Consider the following 16,523-nt stretch of genomic DNA (forward strand, 5'->3'; position numbering starts at 1 on the left):
GAGCGGCTGCTTGTGCAAATGATTGACAGACTATTCGGTCACGCTTGCTGTCTCTGAAGCCTCTGATTGGCGAGTTCGTTGGCTAGTTCATTTTGAGTCAATTTTAAAATAATTCAAATTAAATTAGAAGCATTTCATGTGGCCAGAGGGGGTTGATTTTTCTAAAAAAAAAAGAAAAGAAAACAAAAACAACATTTTATAATATTCTGCTGGCAGGTCAGACAGTTTTGACATGTGACAAAAAGTGTTTTTAAAAACTGCAAACTCACTTTCAAGTCAAGCATTACACACACTATGGTACAGTTGTGTGTTGATGTGTGCCTTATAGGGGCGTGGCCTAGTGCGTGACATCAGGAGGTCTGAATCCAGCCCGGGTTGGCGGGTTACGACGCAGTAGTCAAGTATTAAAACCTGCTCCTTGTGAGTGTGTTCATTATGTGTTTGACCATTGTTCCTCTTTTTCACTTCATTCAAGCAGCAGCGTATTGGAAGCTCGCTATCATAATAATATTAATAATCTCTGCTATACGATGGCTCGGTCCCACAAGCTCAGTCACGGGCACGGCATATCTTCAACTTTGAAGTCAAGGTACCGATTTATTGTTCAAGTAAAGGTGAAAATGGGTTTGCCACTAATTACCTTCATCAGTAAGGTTATCATATCTTTACAGTTGGTTAGTTAATGAGAGAATACTGCATAGAAATGGCTGCATTTATTTCCACTCTGAACAAGCGCGCAGTGAAGACTGATACACGATGCTCAAATTGTGCTCTTTAACTTTCTGATACATTTGTGAGTCTAAAAGGTGCAGTACAATTTCCAACTCAATGGGGATGTTCTTTAATGTGTTTTGCATAAAATCATGTAACATTCAGGCAACCATGACACAATGATCAATGTTAGTATGCTATTTATTTTTTCTTTGATAAAGGCATACACTTTAGCATGAGATCAAACTACGCGTGGAGAAATGTACACGTTCCGTCTAATTTCCTTGGCGAGCCTTCGACTCACAGCAAGACGTTTCATAAAGTGTTCTTCTGGGAGGGTTGTTGTTCCCTTTGAGTACGAGCAGAACTTTCCACGAGGTCTTCGAGGCGGAACAGGACGCATCCAAATCATGGCAGATATTCACTTTGTCCCGTTCGATCCCTTTGGAGCGAAGTAGCGCCTGGGCTCCACTCAAGCATGTACACAACAAGACCATTATGAGTGGTTACAAAACAAATGGCAGAGGTCAAATGGGGTCTCTTAAGCCTTTACCAACGTTCCAAAACTGATGATGGGCAGATTTGGTAAATACTAAGATAAGTTTTTGAAAGTGTCATTCATCTGTCTGTACAGCACTTTTGGAAAAACAAGAAAAACAAATACATAGAAACAGCAGATCAAATACAACAACATACATTTCCCAAAAAATTCATGGAGGAGGGGGAACGTAAATGCGCCATCTTTGTATATATTTCGTTAAAAAGGCTTTTAAGAAAATGACCGAACATGCATTCACTTCATGTCATATTATACAGTGTTCTATACAAAGTAGATTAGAGGCTTACAGTTGAAAGGATTGAGGCTTTCTTAATGGCTGATGAACAATATGATTTTTATTATCATTAAAATACAAGGCTGAACATACCAAGATGGTATTTCTTCTAAGAAAGTGTCCTAACCAAAAAGCACATTCATAGTTCTTATGTATATATTTAGTAAGTGAGATCCATGTGCAATACTTGATTTGTCTTTCAACCGTGATTTGAATGTAACAGCTCAATTTCACTCATGACAATCACTGAATAAAAGTATTCAACTCTTTACTGAATAAATAATGTTAATAAAGACTGACAAATGTAAACAAATACTTGTTTTCCATCCCTGTTGCTTGGTTAGTTTGTTAGCAGGATTAGGCAAGCTACGTCGAGGGGTGGCACATGCTTCCAGGAAGAACCCACGCAATTCAGTTCCCAGTTTGTACATTTAAGTCATGATGCTGTGAATGGAATCCCCCGCAGAATAAAAATGGCATCCAATCTGTTTATGCTTCCCTCCCATTGGCAGATGGTCGCTTCATATCCTCTTTTCATCCGCGTTTAACTCATTCACTGCCAGCCTTCCCAATTAACATGGATATTTAACTTCTAAAGCCGTCAATGGCAGTGAATGTGTTGATAGCGGCCCGATTCCGATCTGAGGATATGCAGTGACATGCGTTTGCATATGAAATACGCCACTTGGGAGGAAAAATAAAAATGGTCTCACTTGAACCGTGAACTTTGTCGTATAAATCCAGGACAAACAAATCTCATTGAGAGGATGTGAGACGTTGTCTTAAAATGGCTTTTTCTGTCTCATGGTTACTGAGTTAATGAGCGGGATCATGCAAAAATTACAAAACTACGTTCCACAAAACTCCACAAAACACAAAACCAACCCATTATATCGGGGCTCAAGCATATGGCCCGTGGGCCAAAACCGGCCCACTAGGGTGTACAATCCGGCCCGCAGCATGAACTTGAAAGTGAAAAAATACGTAAAACATTGTGGTGGCCAGGACTAAGGATAATGTTATGCTCATGTAGAAAATGGAATGGTAATAATTCTTCGTTTTCATGAATTGATTTAATTTTAATAGTGCAATACTAGTTCCAAATACCTGTGACTTCCGTTTTTGCGCCTTTAAATGTTCACATGTAGATGACAAACGGAAGAATTAATTTTTTTTTTTGTCAAGAAATGTTTTTTCATAAAATGAATTTTTTTTTTTAAATGTCACAATCGAAAGATTTTCCAAATGTACTTGTTTTGTTTTGCATTAAAACAAACACACAAAAACGTATTGTTATTCCTTATTATTTCGAGTATGGTATGATTTTAGTGGTCCGACCCCCTTGACATCAAATTAGGCTGCATGCGGTCCCTGAACGACAATGAGTTTGACACCCCTGCATGAAACGGTGCAAAATGAGCAGTGCACCGCATAATCAAAATGGCCCCCTCCATCCATTTGTAATGTTTTACATAATCCTTCATAAACGAGGAAGCCTGCTAACTTACAAATGAGTTTTCACTTTTGATCAAATGTTGCCTCTGCTGAGTGCTCGTGTGTTTTATTGTTCTGCGCAACGAAGAATCGCGAGTGCAGCTTTGTGCCCAACTTCAAATTGGTCATTTTGGAAAAAGCACACATCCGCTTCTCTTGTGAATGCTGTGAAGTCATCCGCGACTGACAAAATAAAACACATTTCAAAAGGAAAGCTACACATTCCAATCACAGGGCCCTCAATAAGCTGTTTCTATATATTGATATGAGATTTTGGGTTTGGCACTGTGTGGGAAGTGTAGCTTTTATGCACATCATTTGCAATGTGCTTCACTTTTTCAGATGGAATCAGATTACAGCGCACAGCTGGGCTCATTGGAGCAGTCATTGTTGCTATGCTCACTGTCCACATCCCGCTTTCTCAGCTCTCTGCCCGCTTGGCGCTGATGGCTACCGGCAGGGTGACTGTGCTGCGTGGCGGAGGAAGGTCGCTTACTGCGCTCCCGGGCACGCCCCGCATCTTGGGGGTGGCCGTGAGCGCGCTCGAATCCCGACTCGCCCTTGGTGTCATCCGGCACCTGGAAGTTGTCATACTGGTTACTGGGGATGACGTCGCTCTCGGCTACTACCTGCAGGTAGGCGCGCACGCGGTGGTGGCGCGCCTCTTCTTCGTCACTGAAGTCGATGACTCGGCATTCGTACGTGCCCTCGTCGGAGGACTTGACGCGGGAGAGGCGGAGCTTGTGGGAGATGTTACTTCCCACAACCTTCACTACCTGGTAATAACAAATGAGAAAAAGATATCAAAACACACGGAGGGCTGATGAACATCATGCCTTTTGGTGCAAAGTAGCTACGTCCCTACGTCCCATGCTGGCTTTTTACATCAGACTTTTCAAAAAAAGATTTTAAGCTCCCTTTTCGGCCTTCTTGCGCCCACTCACAGCCCACAACAAGGCGCTCCAAAGCGGCCACGTCAGCCAGAAGCTGTGTGTGTGTGTGTGTGTGTGTGTGTGTCATTTCCCTTGAGCGAAATGGAACGATCCTCTCATTACAACACGAACGTAGTTAATATTCCCAGATGATAGCTCACACAGGAGCAGTCTTCCTGCTCAACTTGAAGGAAGCGGGATACACAACAGCATTCTGACCATTGGCACGATGTAATGAGGTCTGAGACACGAGCTGGATCAAAAACGCTTCTGAACGGATTCATTTAAAAAGACGTTTTCAAGTTTATAGAACTGCACCGCATCATACGGAGAGCTGTGTCTAATATTTTTTTTTACTGCATGCTGTCCCTAAAACACTATATTTTGCAGTAATCAGTTGGCAGGAGTGAGGTAGTGGTTATTATAGCTGCCTCGGACCCAAGAGGTTCTGGGTTCGAGTCTCAGCTCAGGCTTTCCTGCGTGGAGTTTGAAAGAACTTGCCTGGCTTTTCATCGGGTATTCCTGAATCCTGCCAGTTTATGTGAAAGTATACGGTACATGTGTTAATGTAAGCGCAAATGAATAATGTAAGCACATTTGTGTGTAAATTGAGACAAGGTCATCATTATTTCAGTATATTCTGTCTACTTATTGTGAAATTGTTGTTTAGTGGAGTACCGTGAGATTTGTTTTTCCCCCCAATATAAAGTATGTACTCAATATGTACACTGTACTAAGCTACTTCCTGTTGATAAAGCGATAGTTTAAGTTAAGTTTGTTGTTTTCCTTTAGTTCTGTGTCATCATCACATTTAACATGCCCATGCCTATTCTGGAAAAAGGTGTCCAGTAAAGGTAAAGAAAAAGCAAAAACACACATGCTTGCCTATTGAACTGATGGATCGCATGACAGCCACATTTTGAGGTTACATGGGAAATACAGTTTGTATATGGATAATGTTTTAAGTCCCTGGGGGAATTCATTCGTTGAACAGATGAATTGACTTTTCTTAATTTCAAAGAAAAGAAAGAATTATGGGAAAACTGTGAAATGCACCAGAAACCAGAGACAGATTGTGTTCCACCTCTTCTGCCGTGCTCATACATTGTGATGTTGTGCTTAGCAACACCAGGGAACGTTTTGTTTTGTTTTTTCAACCTTTATTCACGATAGAGCGATCGCACGTATGCACGTACAGATTATGTAAAGCTGTCGCACGGTTCATTATCCAGCAGGCAGCATCTTTGACGGCGTGTGCGCTCCTATGGATGCGGGATGCTGAACTCATCATGATTCTAATCTATTTGTTGAAGTAATCTTTCAAAACTCTATTTTCTACTCTATTACTGTGTCAAAATGACTTCTGTGAAAACGGGCATTCGAGCGAGCGGAGGCTTTTGCAAAGTTGCTGTGTGCAGTGAGCTAAAAAGAAAGTACGCACGCATTTGTATCTGATATTGGTGGTATATGCCAAGTTACCATGGGAACCTAAGAACACGTACGATCAGCTTACACGTACAACCTGTATTCTGACTGACATTTCTGAGAAGCAGCGTTGCCTTTAAGTGGCCGTAAAGACCGTCGAGGATGAAGGGGATGATTACATCATGCGTCGAGTGCGAAACAACTTTTAAATAAATGCTATCCCTGTGTGTGCAGTGGGATAAGCAACACTGGCGAATTAGCAAGTACAAGAAATGGAAATGTAATCAGAATTGGGATGGTGCCTCGTGCAATTAACTAAGATTCTTAACAGCGGGTTTCAAAGCAGAGGGGCTATTAACTCACGCTTATCTTTGTAGCATCCTTTGGCCCCTCCTCCTCTGGAGATACCTTAAAAAAAAAAAAAAGAACAGACATCTCAAGATGACATCTCAATTAGATAGAGAAACAAATTACGGCTCTCTTTTATAAAAGTGAAGCGCCATAAAGAAACTGAATCGCTCACAAATGACATTTGGAAACGTCGTATTTTCTAAACATAACTACATACATGCTTAGATGTTCAAAGTACCTTTCAGAGCACCTAATGGAGAAACCGACGATGAACATGACAAGTGGATGGAAAAAAAATTAGAATCTAGTCAAATTATCCCAATTGAACAAAATACAGCTATAAAATGTAACTTTACCTAATATGTTCTTTGCGTAGACTCGGTATGGTTGTACATGCATACTGAATACAAATATGTGTAACAATACACCCCAAGTAACACTCCGATGTGCTGTTCCCATTACAGCAACTTCCTGATGTTGTTCTTTTTTTTAACCGACTCAACAGCGCCTCTGCTGTTTGCAGCCAAGTAGTGCAGTGAATAATAAATCATCGAGTCCGTACAACAGAATAACGATTTCTTAACAATGATCAAATAACAAATTCTTCGCGCTGTTCGACAGGAAGCGCCATTTGCGACGACGGATGTTTTCCGCACGTTTCCCGCTATCTTCGTGTTACCTCATTGGTTTTCCACGGCTGTCTGTCTGTCCAGTCCATATGGTTGCGGATGTACCACCACTGGATTTCCAGCGAGTAGGAGGGCATCCCGGCCCCCCTAAACGAGCAGGCCATCTCCACATCTTGACCCCTCTGAGCGGTCACATCATGAGGCACCTCCGTAAACATGGCTGGACACACAGACGAGGAGTCCAGGTCAATACATCTTCTCGGACAATATACTATAAATGTGATATTTTCCATAGAGCTTTCCCACATTAGGATTGAAGATGAACGGGAGTCCATTCCAGCTAACTTTAGGTGAGAGGCAGTGCAAACCCGAGACTGGTCACCAGTTAATCTCTGCGCACATACAGACTAACAACTCACATTTACTCTAAGGACCGTTTAGAATCATTATTCACAATTGATTATTCTATCAATTATTTCATCAATTAATTGAAAAAATCATGTTTATTCGTCTTTATTAACCAATTCTAGTTGTTTATTTGGTATTGTTTAATCCATCCATCCATCCATTTTCCGTACCACTTTATCCTCACTAGGGTCGCGAGCGTGCCGGAGCCTAAGCTAGCTATCTTCGGGCGAGAGGCGGGGTACACCCTGAACTGGTCGCCAGCCAATCACAGGGCACACATAAACAAACAACCATTTGCACTCACATTCACACCTACGGGCAATTTTGAGTTGTCAATGAACCTACCACGCATGTTTTTGGGATGTGGGAGGAAACTGGAATGCCCGGGGAGAACATGCAAACTCCACACAGGCGGGGCCGGGGATTGAACCCCGGTCCTCAGAACTGTAAGGCAGACGCTCTAACCAGTCGTCCACCGTGCCTCCTAGCTCTAAACAATTCATCGATTATCAAAACAGTTGTTGATTAATTTGACAATCGATTAGTTGTGGATTTAAGGACTAATTCTGACAGCTCTATGTAACATGCATGATTTTGGAATGTGGTTTTGTGTCTGTAATTTCTGTAATAAGGGATTTCCCAGTTGAATTCAGATTTTCAAAAAATCAATCAATCAATCAATTCAAAGCATCAATGTAACACCTGCTTCACAACATGCTGACGTGTCTGTTAGAGCTTAAAGTATTTGTCTCCTTAAGTGAAAGGTGTCGCTGGTGCCGAAAATATCTGCAGTGAGTAATTTCCCTTTTGTATTCACCGCAGCGTCATTGACTTGCTATCCATTTAGTATCTACACAAAAACACAATGTTTAGGTTCGAAGACGCATGGATGCAGCGCCATGTAACATTTGCAAAACAAATCCCAATGAGTATTCCTCATTCAAGAACATGTATGTACAGTATGTCAAATATGTTGCGATGTATTATCCAGTGTAACTTGGTGTCCGTCAGCAAATGCACGCTAATATGATATTCACAATCATAAAGCATCATGCTGTTGAAAGAGTGTACGTTTCCCAGCGTAGCCCTCCGATTGTGGAGACTTTTGATGCTATTCAGGGCGCAGAGGCACACATTCACGATTGCAGAAAGCGCCGCGTGACTGCAGCTGTCAGATTAAACGCTGCTGCCTTTGTATGGAAAAGCGGAGGAGTGCGCCTTGTGGCAGATACACACTACTCATCGAGACAAAGGGTACATAAATAAGCAATCAACAGTCTCAGAGTGATCCAAAGCATGAATAGTAAACAACGTGGTGTGTGTGTGTAGAACTGACAGGGGTGGGTGGGAAAAGAAGCATAGATCTATTTTTGCTGGTCTTTATACTCACATTATACTCCAGTATATAAATACCGATAACATAGCATCTTCAAAAGGTTCTTTAACCTGGTATACTGTATTTATTCATTATTCATTTATCTATTTGAGGTGAGCACATCTGCCTCACAGTCAGGAGATCTGGGTTTGAATCTCCGTTGGAACAGCTCTGTAGGTTAGATAAAGACTAAGACTAAGATGTGTGTGTGAACGGTTGTTTGTCTACATGTACGCAGGGTTTCCCCCACCACTTAACAAAAAAAACGACTATTTATTTATAACATTACAGTGCTTTACAGTTTTCTTATTTTAAAAGTTTACTTATATGTATTCATTTTGTTGTTCAACTGTTGCTCTGTAGCTATTAAAGACATCTAACCATATGAGTGTTTATTATTCTGTTACAATGAAGGTGACCTGAAACGGTGCTCTTCTTAATTAGTAATTAGTCACCCAAAAAAATGTAAGTATTCTAAATTAGGATTAAGCAAGGTACCCCCTACTGTATTAAGCGTAACTAAAGCATTATTTATCATTTCCCACTGAGAAGAATCAATTACTAAATGATCAATTAGCAATTCCCGCTTCAAACAAACAAACAAACAAAAAAGGCTATCCAAACGTTGATGAATTACCGTGTGCTGAAACTCTAAAAGACACGCCGTGTGTTAGAAGAACAGCACAGGCCTCAAGTCAAACATTCTTTCTATACATTGATCATATGTGCTTGTATTTGTCATCTGCGATACGCGAGACGCCGCAACCGTTATTGATTTGACATGGCTGAGCCAGCAACAAAAGCCCCCACTCTCTTGTTGATCATATTCAAAGCTGCATGGGTCACTGTTGTGCGAGAGATAGTGCCAGTGCAATTGCTCCCAGCACCGATAATCTTTCTTCTCCGCACTTAGCTGTGAAGCCCGCAACACAAGAATTTGTGTACAGAACATACAAGGACGGCCCTAATGTGTTTATTTATAAACAATAAATAAATAAATAAAAAAGCACAGGGCAATGATAGCTATCAGCAGTCTGTTCAAATGTATCAAAGATCATGCTAAACCTACCGTAATTTCTAGTGTAGAATGGACTTTTTCCCCCCCAAAAAATTGTCAAAAGTCAATAGTGCGCATTATATATAGGTGCGTATAAGGGAAAATGAAAAAAACTTTCGGGTTTTATAAATGTAGGCTGCCATCTAGAGTTTCATACCAATATGCCACCGCCCCCTAGAGGTTATGAGAAAGGTGTACACTTTCATTCTAATACACCAACGGCACCGAAACGTTGTGAAAAAGGTGTTGCCTACACTTTCATTCCAATATGTCAGGGATATGTATGACTGCATATATGTACAGTTGTGCTCATAAGTTTACATACCCTAGCAGAATTTGTGATTTTTTTCTTAAATACGACTGATGACTGAACAACAACCATTATTCATTTCTTTATGGTTATGTTTTGTTTAGTAATAATGCTTTTCTGAAATTTTTGACAGTTTAATTTGAATCCCATTAAAATAAAATAACGTGTTTCACCTGGCCCTTCATGTGTTCTTTACAGAATTGTACCCATCTTAAAAATTCTGCCTGGGTAATCAAACATGAGCACAACTGTGTGTGTTTTATCATTTACTAAATAATAGTAGGCCTGTGAATTTGAAAATAAGAGCAAGTGAATAAAAAGAAAGTCTTACAGGCACAAATAAAGTGCTTAACTTTAGAGTAAGTATTTGATAAAAAACTAACAAAATACAGATAATACTTCATGTTTTGAGCATATCGGTAGAAGCTAAATCATGCATTGTAAAAATGAATTATACATAGGTAGAAGGGTTCTCCAGAATTTTGTGGTCAACTTTGGGGGTGTGTATTATATATGGGTGCACATTATACACGAGAAATGACGGTATTCAGCCAATGCTCCCGTTGTAACGTGTTCCTCACAGTGCTATTTTCAGTAAATCATCCCCCTTTTGTCATTACACCGCTACATATAGAAATATATTTAGTATTATTTTCATACGATATATAAACCCAATAAATGAATAATACATCTTAGATTAAATACAAATTACGAAGGAGGGTTAGGGCCACACCGAAGAAAACTAAATTGACAAGACAAAAGTCGTAATATTGCCACCTCATAAATCATATGCCGCAGTCTTAAGAGAATAAAGTCGTAATTTTAAGAAGTGAAAAGAGAAGTTGGTATTTTTAGTTACAATGTGCTATCAGTAGTTTATAGAATACAACGAAAATGTTCATTTTACTCTATAAACAGAAATATTGGAGAAACTGATAATTTTGTCCTTCTCTTTTTTTTTCAAGAGCAGGTCGTGTAGGTATACTAGAATATTTAATTTGTGAATATATAGTATAGTAGTATATAGTGTAAGCGTGGTTAGCACATTGGCCTCGCAGTTTTGAGGTTAGGGTTCGAATGTGGAGCTTGCATGTTGTCCCCGTGCTTGTGTGCTGTCAATGTGCATGCGGATGCTTGTGTGTCTATGTGTGCCCTGCCATTGGCTGGCAACTAGTCCTGGGTGTACCTCACCTCTCACACAAATTCAGCTGGGATAGGCTTCATTTGACCAGTACCGCCAGCGAGGACAATTGGTCTATACAAATGATGGATATTACAACTTTATTCTTGCAAAATTTGGATTAAGAGTCAATCCTCAAACCGCAAAACAAGTGATTTTTTTTTTTTTTATCAAGTGAAAAATAACAACTAGTGGATGATAATAGCATCTCTTAGCATTGACACAATTATCCTACCGCTCCACAAATCTTCACTATCACATTGATTCAAGGCTATTCTGAGGCAACTGGAGGCTATCTAATGTTGTATCTCTTACTAAAAAGTCTTCTCTAATGTCCAGACTGCCACCGTGGAGAACTTATAAGGCGCCCTCAAGTGTTGTCGTTATCTCCAAGACAAAGAGAAGAAGACACGCAGCCGCCGGCCGCTGATCAACGCTCGAAAGCATCCGAGTTGAGTCATTTAGCAAAGGTGGAAGCGGGGTGGGCTGCTGGAGAAAGATTCATGAGGCTGAGAAGATGGGAAGAAAATAAACATTCACCTAAGTAAAAGTAAACGTCGGATTCTGGGGCTGGGCAAATAGTCTATCGTGGCTCCAAACATTGAAAACAATGGTACTGTATTTTTTTCCTTTGTCAGTCCGTTTGATAGTTAGCAACTTTGCTGTGTCCTCGTTCATGTGGAGACGCAACTGGAATCGGGCTCTGATTTGTTCATTATATTTTAAATTGTGCTTTTAATAATGAAAAATCAACTAAACAACTAAACGATTATCAAATGAATCAACTATTTGGATTATCACTTCATCGTTTAGAGGCATTCTTTAACTTGTCCAAATCCTCAGAAAAGTAAATCTTCCCAGATTTATGTAATCTTCCATGAAAGCAGAATTCATTAAAATAAGACAAACATTCATTAAAATAAGACAAACAACTGCTTTTAAACCAGTCACTGAATCATAATCCATTTATGTTTTTACAGTTTCTGCACTGTCAATTTGAAATAAGGTCCTGTTTTTGAATACAAGGATGAAAATAAAAACAAATAAATAAATAAAACTCAGATGCATCAATTAATCCAAAATTAATCGTCAGATCAATGGATTTTTAAAATAGTCGTTAAGTTACAGCCCTAAATGGATGCTTAATAATAAAAAAAAATATATATATATATATGTAGTGAATGTGTATTATTGTAGATCAAAGTGACCAAACTCAAGCGTACAGTAAGTTTACAGTCATGAAGATATAACAGCATGGTGTCATAAGGAGTGATTAGTCACTGTAGGTGTATTACAATTAGCCATCCATTCAACCTAGCACAGGTGGGAAAATAACCAATCCCCATTGTGCGTTCTTGTCCAATGTGTATCTGATAAAAGCTGCAATTGTATCAGTGGCATATTGTCCTCGTTTTAAAATCAGTACAGTCCAGACTTGATGTGTGCGCTGTAATCTCTGCAGGCGTTTCGCTTGTGTTTACTGTGCATAGACAAGGACCTTCACACCACCCTTGGTTTGCAACCTCGTCTGTTTGGGTTTCCCGCTGTTTCTGGCCGGAGTCCCAACTTGCCCGCCTTCCCGCCTTCCCGCTGGACAGATTTTCCTCTTAATCAAATCCAAAAAAGGTTAAAAGGGGAAACAAGGGGCCTTCCTCAGCCGGAGGATAAACGAGGACACCAAGGACGACTTGTTCTCTGCTCTAATTCAACACGTTCAACTGCAAAACAATTAGCATATTTCCTCAAACGGTATTTACTCAACTGCTGAGTACAAGTTTATTTAAAGTATGGCCTGTTCGAGAGGAGGCATTTTTTTGTACAAATGCTCGTGAAGGGGTGTAAACACTGATTTCTGTTGATTGGTTGACTTGAGAATTATTATGTTTTTGTTACAACGGAGATGGAATGCATTGCCTTGCACCAGCACTTTATAATTATGTGACATTGTCCGTTCAAGAATGCAGTCATGTTGGAAATGGAATTAATATTTCCAAAATACGCAGCCGATATAACTGGACAAACGGATCTCAAGGATTGTTTTTTTTTTCTTAAATAAAATAATAATAGAGAAAAGAAAAAATAATCAGCGCTCGGAAATTGAGATACGGTACCGTATCAGAGTGGAGGCCATTCATTAACGCGGCACACAGAAATGCGCGGCGTTTGTTATTTTAATTGAAATAAATAAACGCAAAGCCTCCTCACTGTAGCGTGTACGTCCCCACTCATGTCCATCAACACTCTCGTCAGTAATAATGAGTCGCTAACGAGTCTCTCCCACGGCCTCGTAATAAGCTTTGCGGTTTCCTAATGAGCCTTGGCACAGTGTGGCGCAAAACAGCTGCCATACCTTACTCAGGAAACATGTAGGAAAACGCCACAAAAGTCTAAACAGAAGACAGTCTGAGCGAGCGGAATTTCCCTCATTTACATTTGCTAATGAGCAAGCAGTGCTGGACCACACAGCTGGAAGGCTGATGATCAAGCTCAATGCTTCACAATTTTAATCAGCCGTCCAAACGACAATGTAAATATAATTGAAATAGCCCTGTGATTAACCGGTGACCTGCCGCCCACCCCTCACCCAAAATCAGATGGGACCAGTGATTCAGGTGTGCCTTGGGGAATCATTCAATTTCACTCAATTGCTCTGAAATTTCGTATTATTTCCGAAAGAACTTTGTTCATCTATCTATGCCAGCGACGTGTCGTGACAGACACAACAATTAAACGCACTTCGCCGAGGGATCGTGCATCTTGCATCTGAGCTCTGCGCATTTACAACCTTTGAAGAAACAGACTGACAGACAGATAGACAGATAGAAAAAAAAAAATGGTAGCACCCAATCCAGTTGCCATCACCGCGTGGACCCAAACGTCTATCAAACAGACATTACAAGAGCTCTACCGCTCACCTGGATTACAACATGAATTATTCATTGAAGGCTGTTTAGCACCTTCACAAGGAGGCCTTTTTATCTCCTCATTTAGCCAATACGCACTGCTTGTTCTGTAGCACGGCTTTAACCTCCCTACTGGCAAAGAGCAACCTAGACACGCCGCCGAACAGCCGGTCGATAAATTTGGAGACGCGCTGTACCCTGAGAGACAGAACGATCGATAAAGCTCAACAGCAGACACAGGATCATTTGATTCTTCAATCAAATATTCTCAAGTTACCAAGCTATAATTCTTGTCTGGTTTTGGAGGCCAGTTCAAATGATATCTCCATTATAAAATGATCTCAAGGAGACGAGGAAATGAAGTCAATCTATGACATCACGTCATTTCAAGCGTGCAGAACACGATAGTGGGCTTTATTATAACCAGTGACGGGCAAGCCACTTGAAAAATGTGAGCAAAGCTGTTTTTTTGAACATTAAATATAGCCTCACTACGCCGAAGCTTCCCGCCAGAGGAAGGTAGCAAGCCAAAATACAATCAAATGACAAAAGTACTGTCGCTATACTACAATATACTACTTGTTTTAAATATTGAACCAACTTAACCTTAATAAACAAAAAAACCTCAACAAATAAAAGTTCTGAGCAACAAAACCCAGTTTTACAGTTTCTTTCCCCTATTGCTGCGGAAAAAGACGACGGTTAACTTTGTTATGCAGGCAAAACAAATCCATTTTCTGCAGCGCTTGTCCTCGTCAGAGTGATGGGTCACTGAAGCCGACGACGTTCAAATGGAGATTCAAACCCAGATCTCCTGATTTTGAGGAAGACGTGCTAAACAGTGTCCCCAGTGGGGTGTAATTGGAATGACATAAGAAATCTTCGTATACTGGCATTATTGCTCGCTCGCAAAAAGAGAAAAATGCAGCAAAATGCAGAAAAAATGTTTTCAAAAACAGTGCTGCGTCATATTTGTAGTTCGTCAGCAGAGAGCGTATTACGCTCGTTTTGCAATGACCAAAGATGACTCCGGAGAATTCTGGGATGAGGGAAAGGTTGGCTCAAACAATGGAAAGAAAAAAATAAATATTTTTCTCCTGACTTGCGCGCAGATTTATTTTGGCTCAGTCCTTGGTGCCTGGGCCGACCACCCAGTGGAGGAGGAGGAGGAGATGAGAGGAGCCCTATCAGCACTGAGCATCTGATCTGCCTCGCCTCTCTGTCCTCTCCTGCACCGACACAGGTGTGGAGATTGGACTTTGACGGCAACACGGGCTGGAAGCGGGCACCTGAATTTTTCTACTTAAAGGTGAGCCCTCCCTGCTGGGCCTGACTCACGACAAGAAGAACTAAAGAGACTGGGAAAGGGGGGGAAAGGATAAATCAGCTCAAGCTTCTTTCATTCCTGATGCATCAATTACTTCCCTGCCGACGGGTTATACATGGATCGTAAACAAATATTAACATTCCGTGCCATATTTCTTCAAAAACAAGAAAGGCCGGATAAGGCTCCTTTCTTTGACAACACACTTCCGCGAGTAAATGGATAATGCTTGTGGGGAGTTGCAATATGTACATTTGCTATGCAACTCCCACTCGTGGATTTGTTCCAAGTCACTTGGAAACCACAGCGCTTGACTTTCTGTCTATGTATTTTGAGAGGAGAATCATTTCGGATGAGACAACAAAAGGAAAAACAATCTCCTTCCAAGAGATTACTTTTTCATAATTTTTCTCATATCTGACATGTGCAAAGGCACGAAGAAGGCGAGAGGTGTTGTTTTGCTTGATTTTATTTTTGTGTTGAGTTGTTAGCAGTATTACACAAAGAGCAACTTTGTGGAGGTTATATAGGCCACATATACAAAGGGGAAAATACCAACGACTGTGCAACTACTCACAACAAGATTTTGGCCTGTTTTGCTGCCTCTACCCCCCTGCTCGGAGAGGGGGGCTCGGTGGCGATGAGCGAAGTAAGGCCGTCGCTGTGGAAGATCCGAATCAACCAACCGGGAAAATTATTGTTTTCACTTTCGTCAGACGGCTTATTGATCATTTTTGAAGCTCAATTCATGAACCAACTCCTGTCCCAGAATGGAAATGGTACAGTCCCATGGTCTTACGTCATCCTGTGAAGGATGTTGCCATCTGAAATACAAATGGATTAGCAGACAAAATATGTCACTTCGCATACTTTTTCACTTTTCCCCACTTTATTTAATCTCTACTCACAATGGAACCTAATCCCCACACACACTGAACTTCTAAGAAATCAGATTTTTTTTTTCCTCTTTTATTTATTTTTTTGTGTGTATCTTGCCTACCGTATCCACGCTACTATTGACAGTTTTACTGTCAAAATGACTGCTATGCAAGAGGTCATTGAAAACAACAAAGCTAGTTCATTTGGAGGCTTGAGAGCACACCTCATAGTGAAAGCAGCGCAGGTTTCATGCATTCGTAGAGGGGGCTGCTATCTCCAGAAGGTGTGCGGTGCTAAAAGTGCACAGGACAGTGGGGGTTTGCACACAGGCAAGACAGCAGGAAATAAAGCTTTTCTGCCCATCTGGCCCAACTCCCCGCTGCTGGCCAACACAAGGCTTCCTTCCCTCCTCCCAAGCCACCTTCCCCCCCCCCCCCCCCTTTTTCCTCATTCTATTCCTCCCTGAGGATTACTGCTGTGCAAGCGAAAGCTCTCGTGGGGTCAGCTGACAACAAGGATAAACGAGTGAACTAGCTCACTGGATGCTCTCTGTCGTGTGTGTGTGTATATATATATATATATATATATATATATATATATATATATATATATCCCAAAAACATGCATGGTAGGTTGATTGAAGACTCTAAATTGCCCGTAGGTGTGAATGTGTGCGCGAATGTTTTTTTGTTTGCTTCTATGTGCCCGGCGA

At 40.9% G+C, this 16,523-nt stretch overlaps 1 protein-coding gene across 1 annotated transcript in view; it reads right to left on the reverse strand.

The window, feature by feature from the left end:
* Positions 1-894: 894 nt before the first annotated feature.
* LOC133475354 (V-set and transmembrane domain-containing protein 2-like protein) overlaps positions 895-16,523 on the reverse strand; it is a 30,636-nt gene continuing 15,007 nt past the window's right edge. The window contains exons 2-4 of the mRNA XM_061768091.1: positions 6,426-6,595; positions 5,759-5,803; positions 895-3,814 (exon numbers count right to left, since the gene is read on the reverse strand). Of these exons, the coding sequence (XP_061624075.1) occupies positions 3,392-3,814; positions 5,759-5,803; positions 6,426-6,595 (638 nt within the window). The 3' untranslated portion in view covers positions 895-3,391. The remainder of the gene's footprint in view (positions 3,815-5,758; positions 5,804-6,425; positions 6,596-16,523) is intronic.

This window comes from Phyllopteryx taeniolatus, chromosome 1 (genome assembly GCF_024500385.1).
Source record: "Phyllopteryx taeniolatus isolate TA_2022b chromosome 1, UOR_Ptae_1.2, whole genome shotgun sequence".
Lineage (NCBI taxonomy): Eukaryota > Metazoa > Chordata > Actinopteri > Syngnathiformes > Syngnathidae > Phyllopteryx > Phyllopteryx taeniolatus.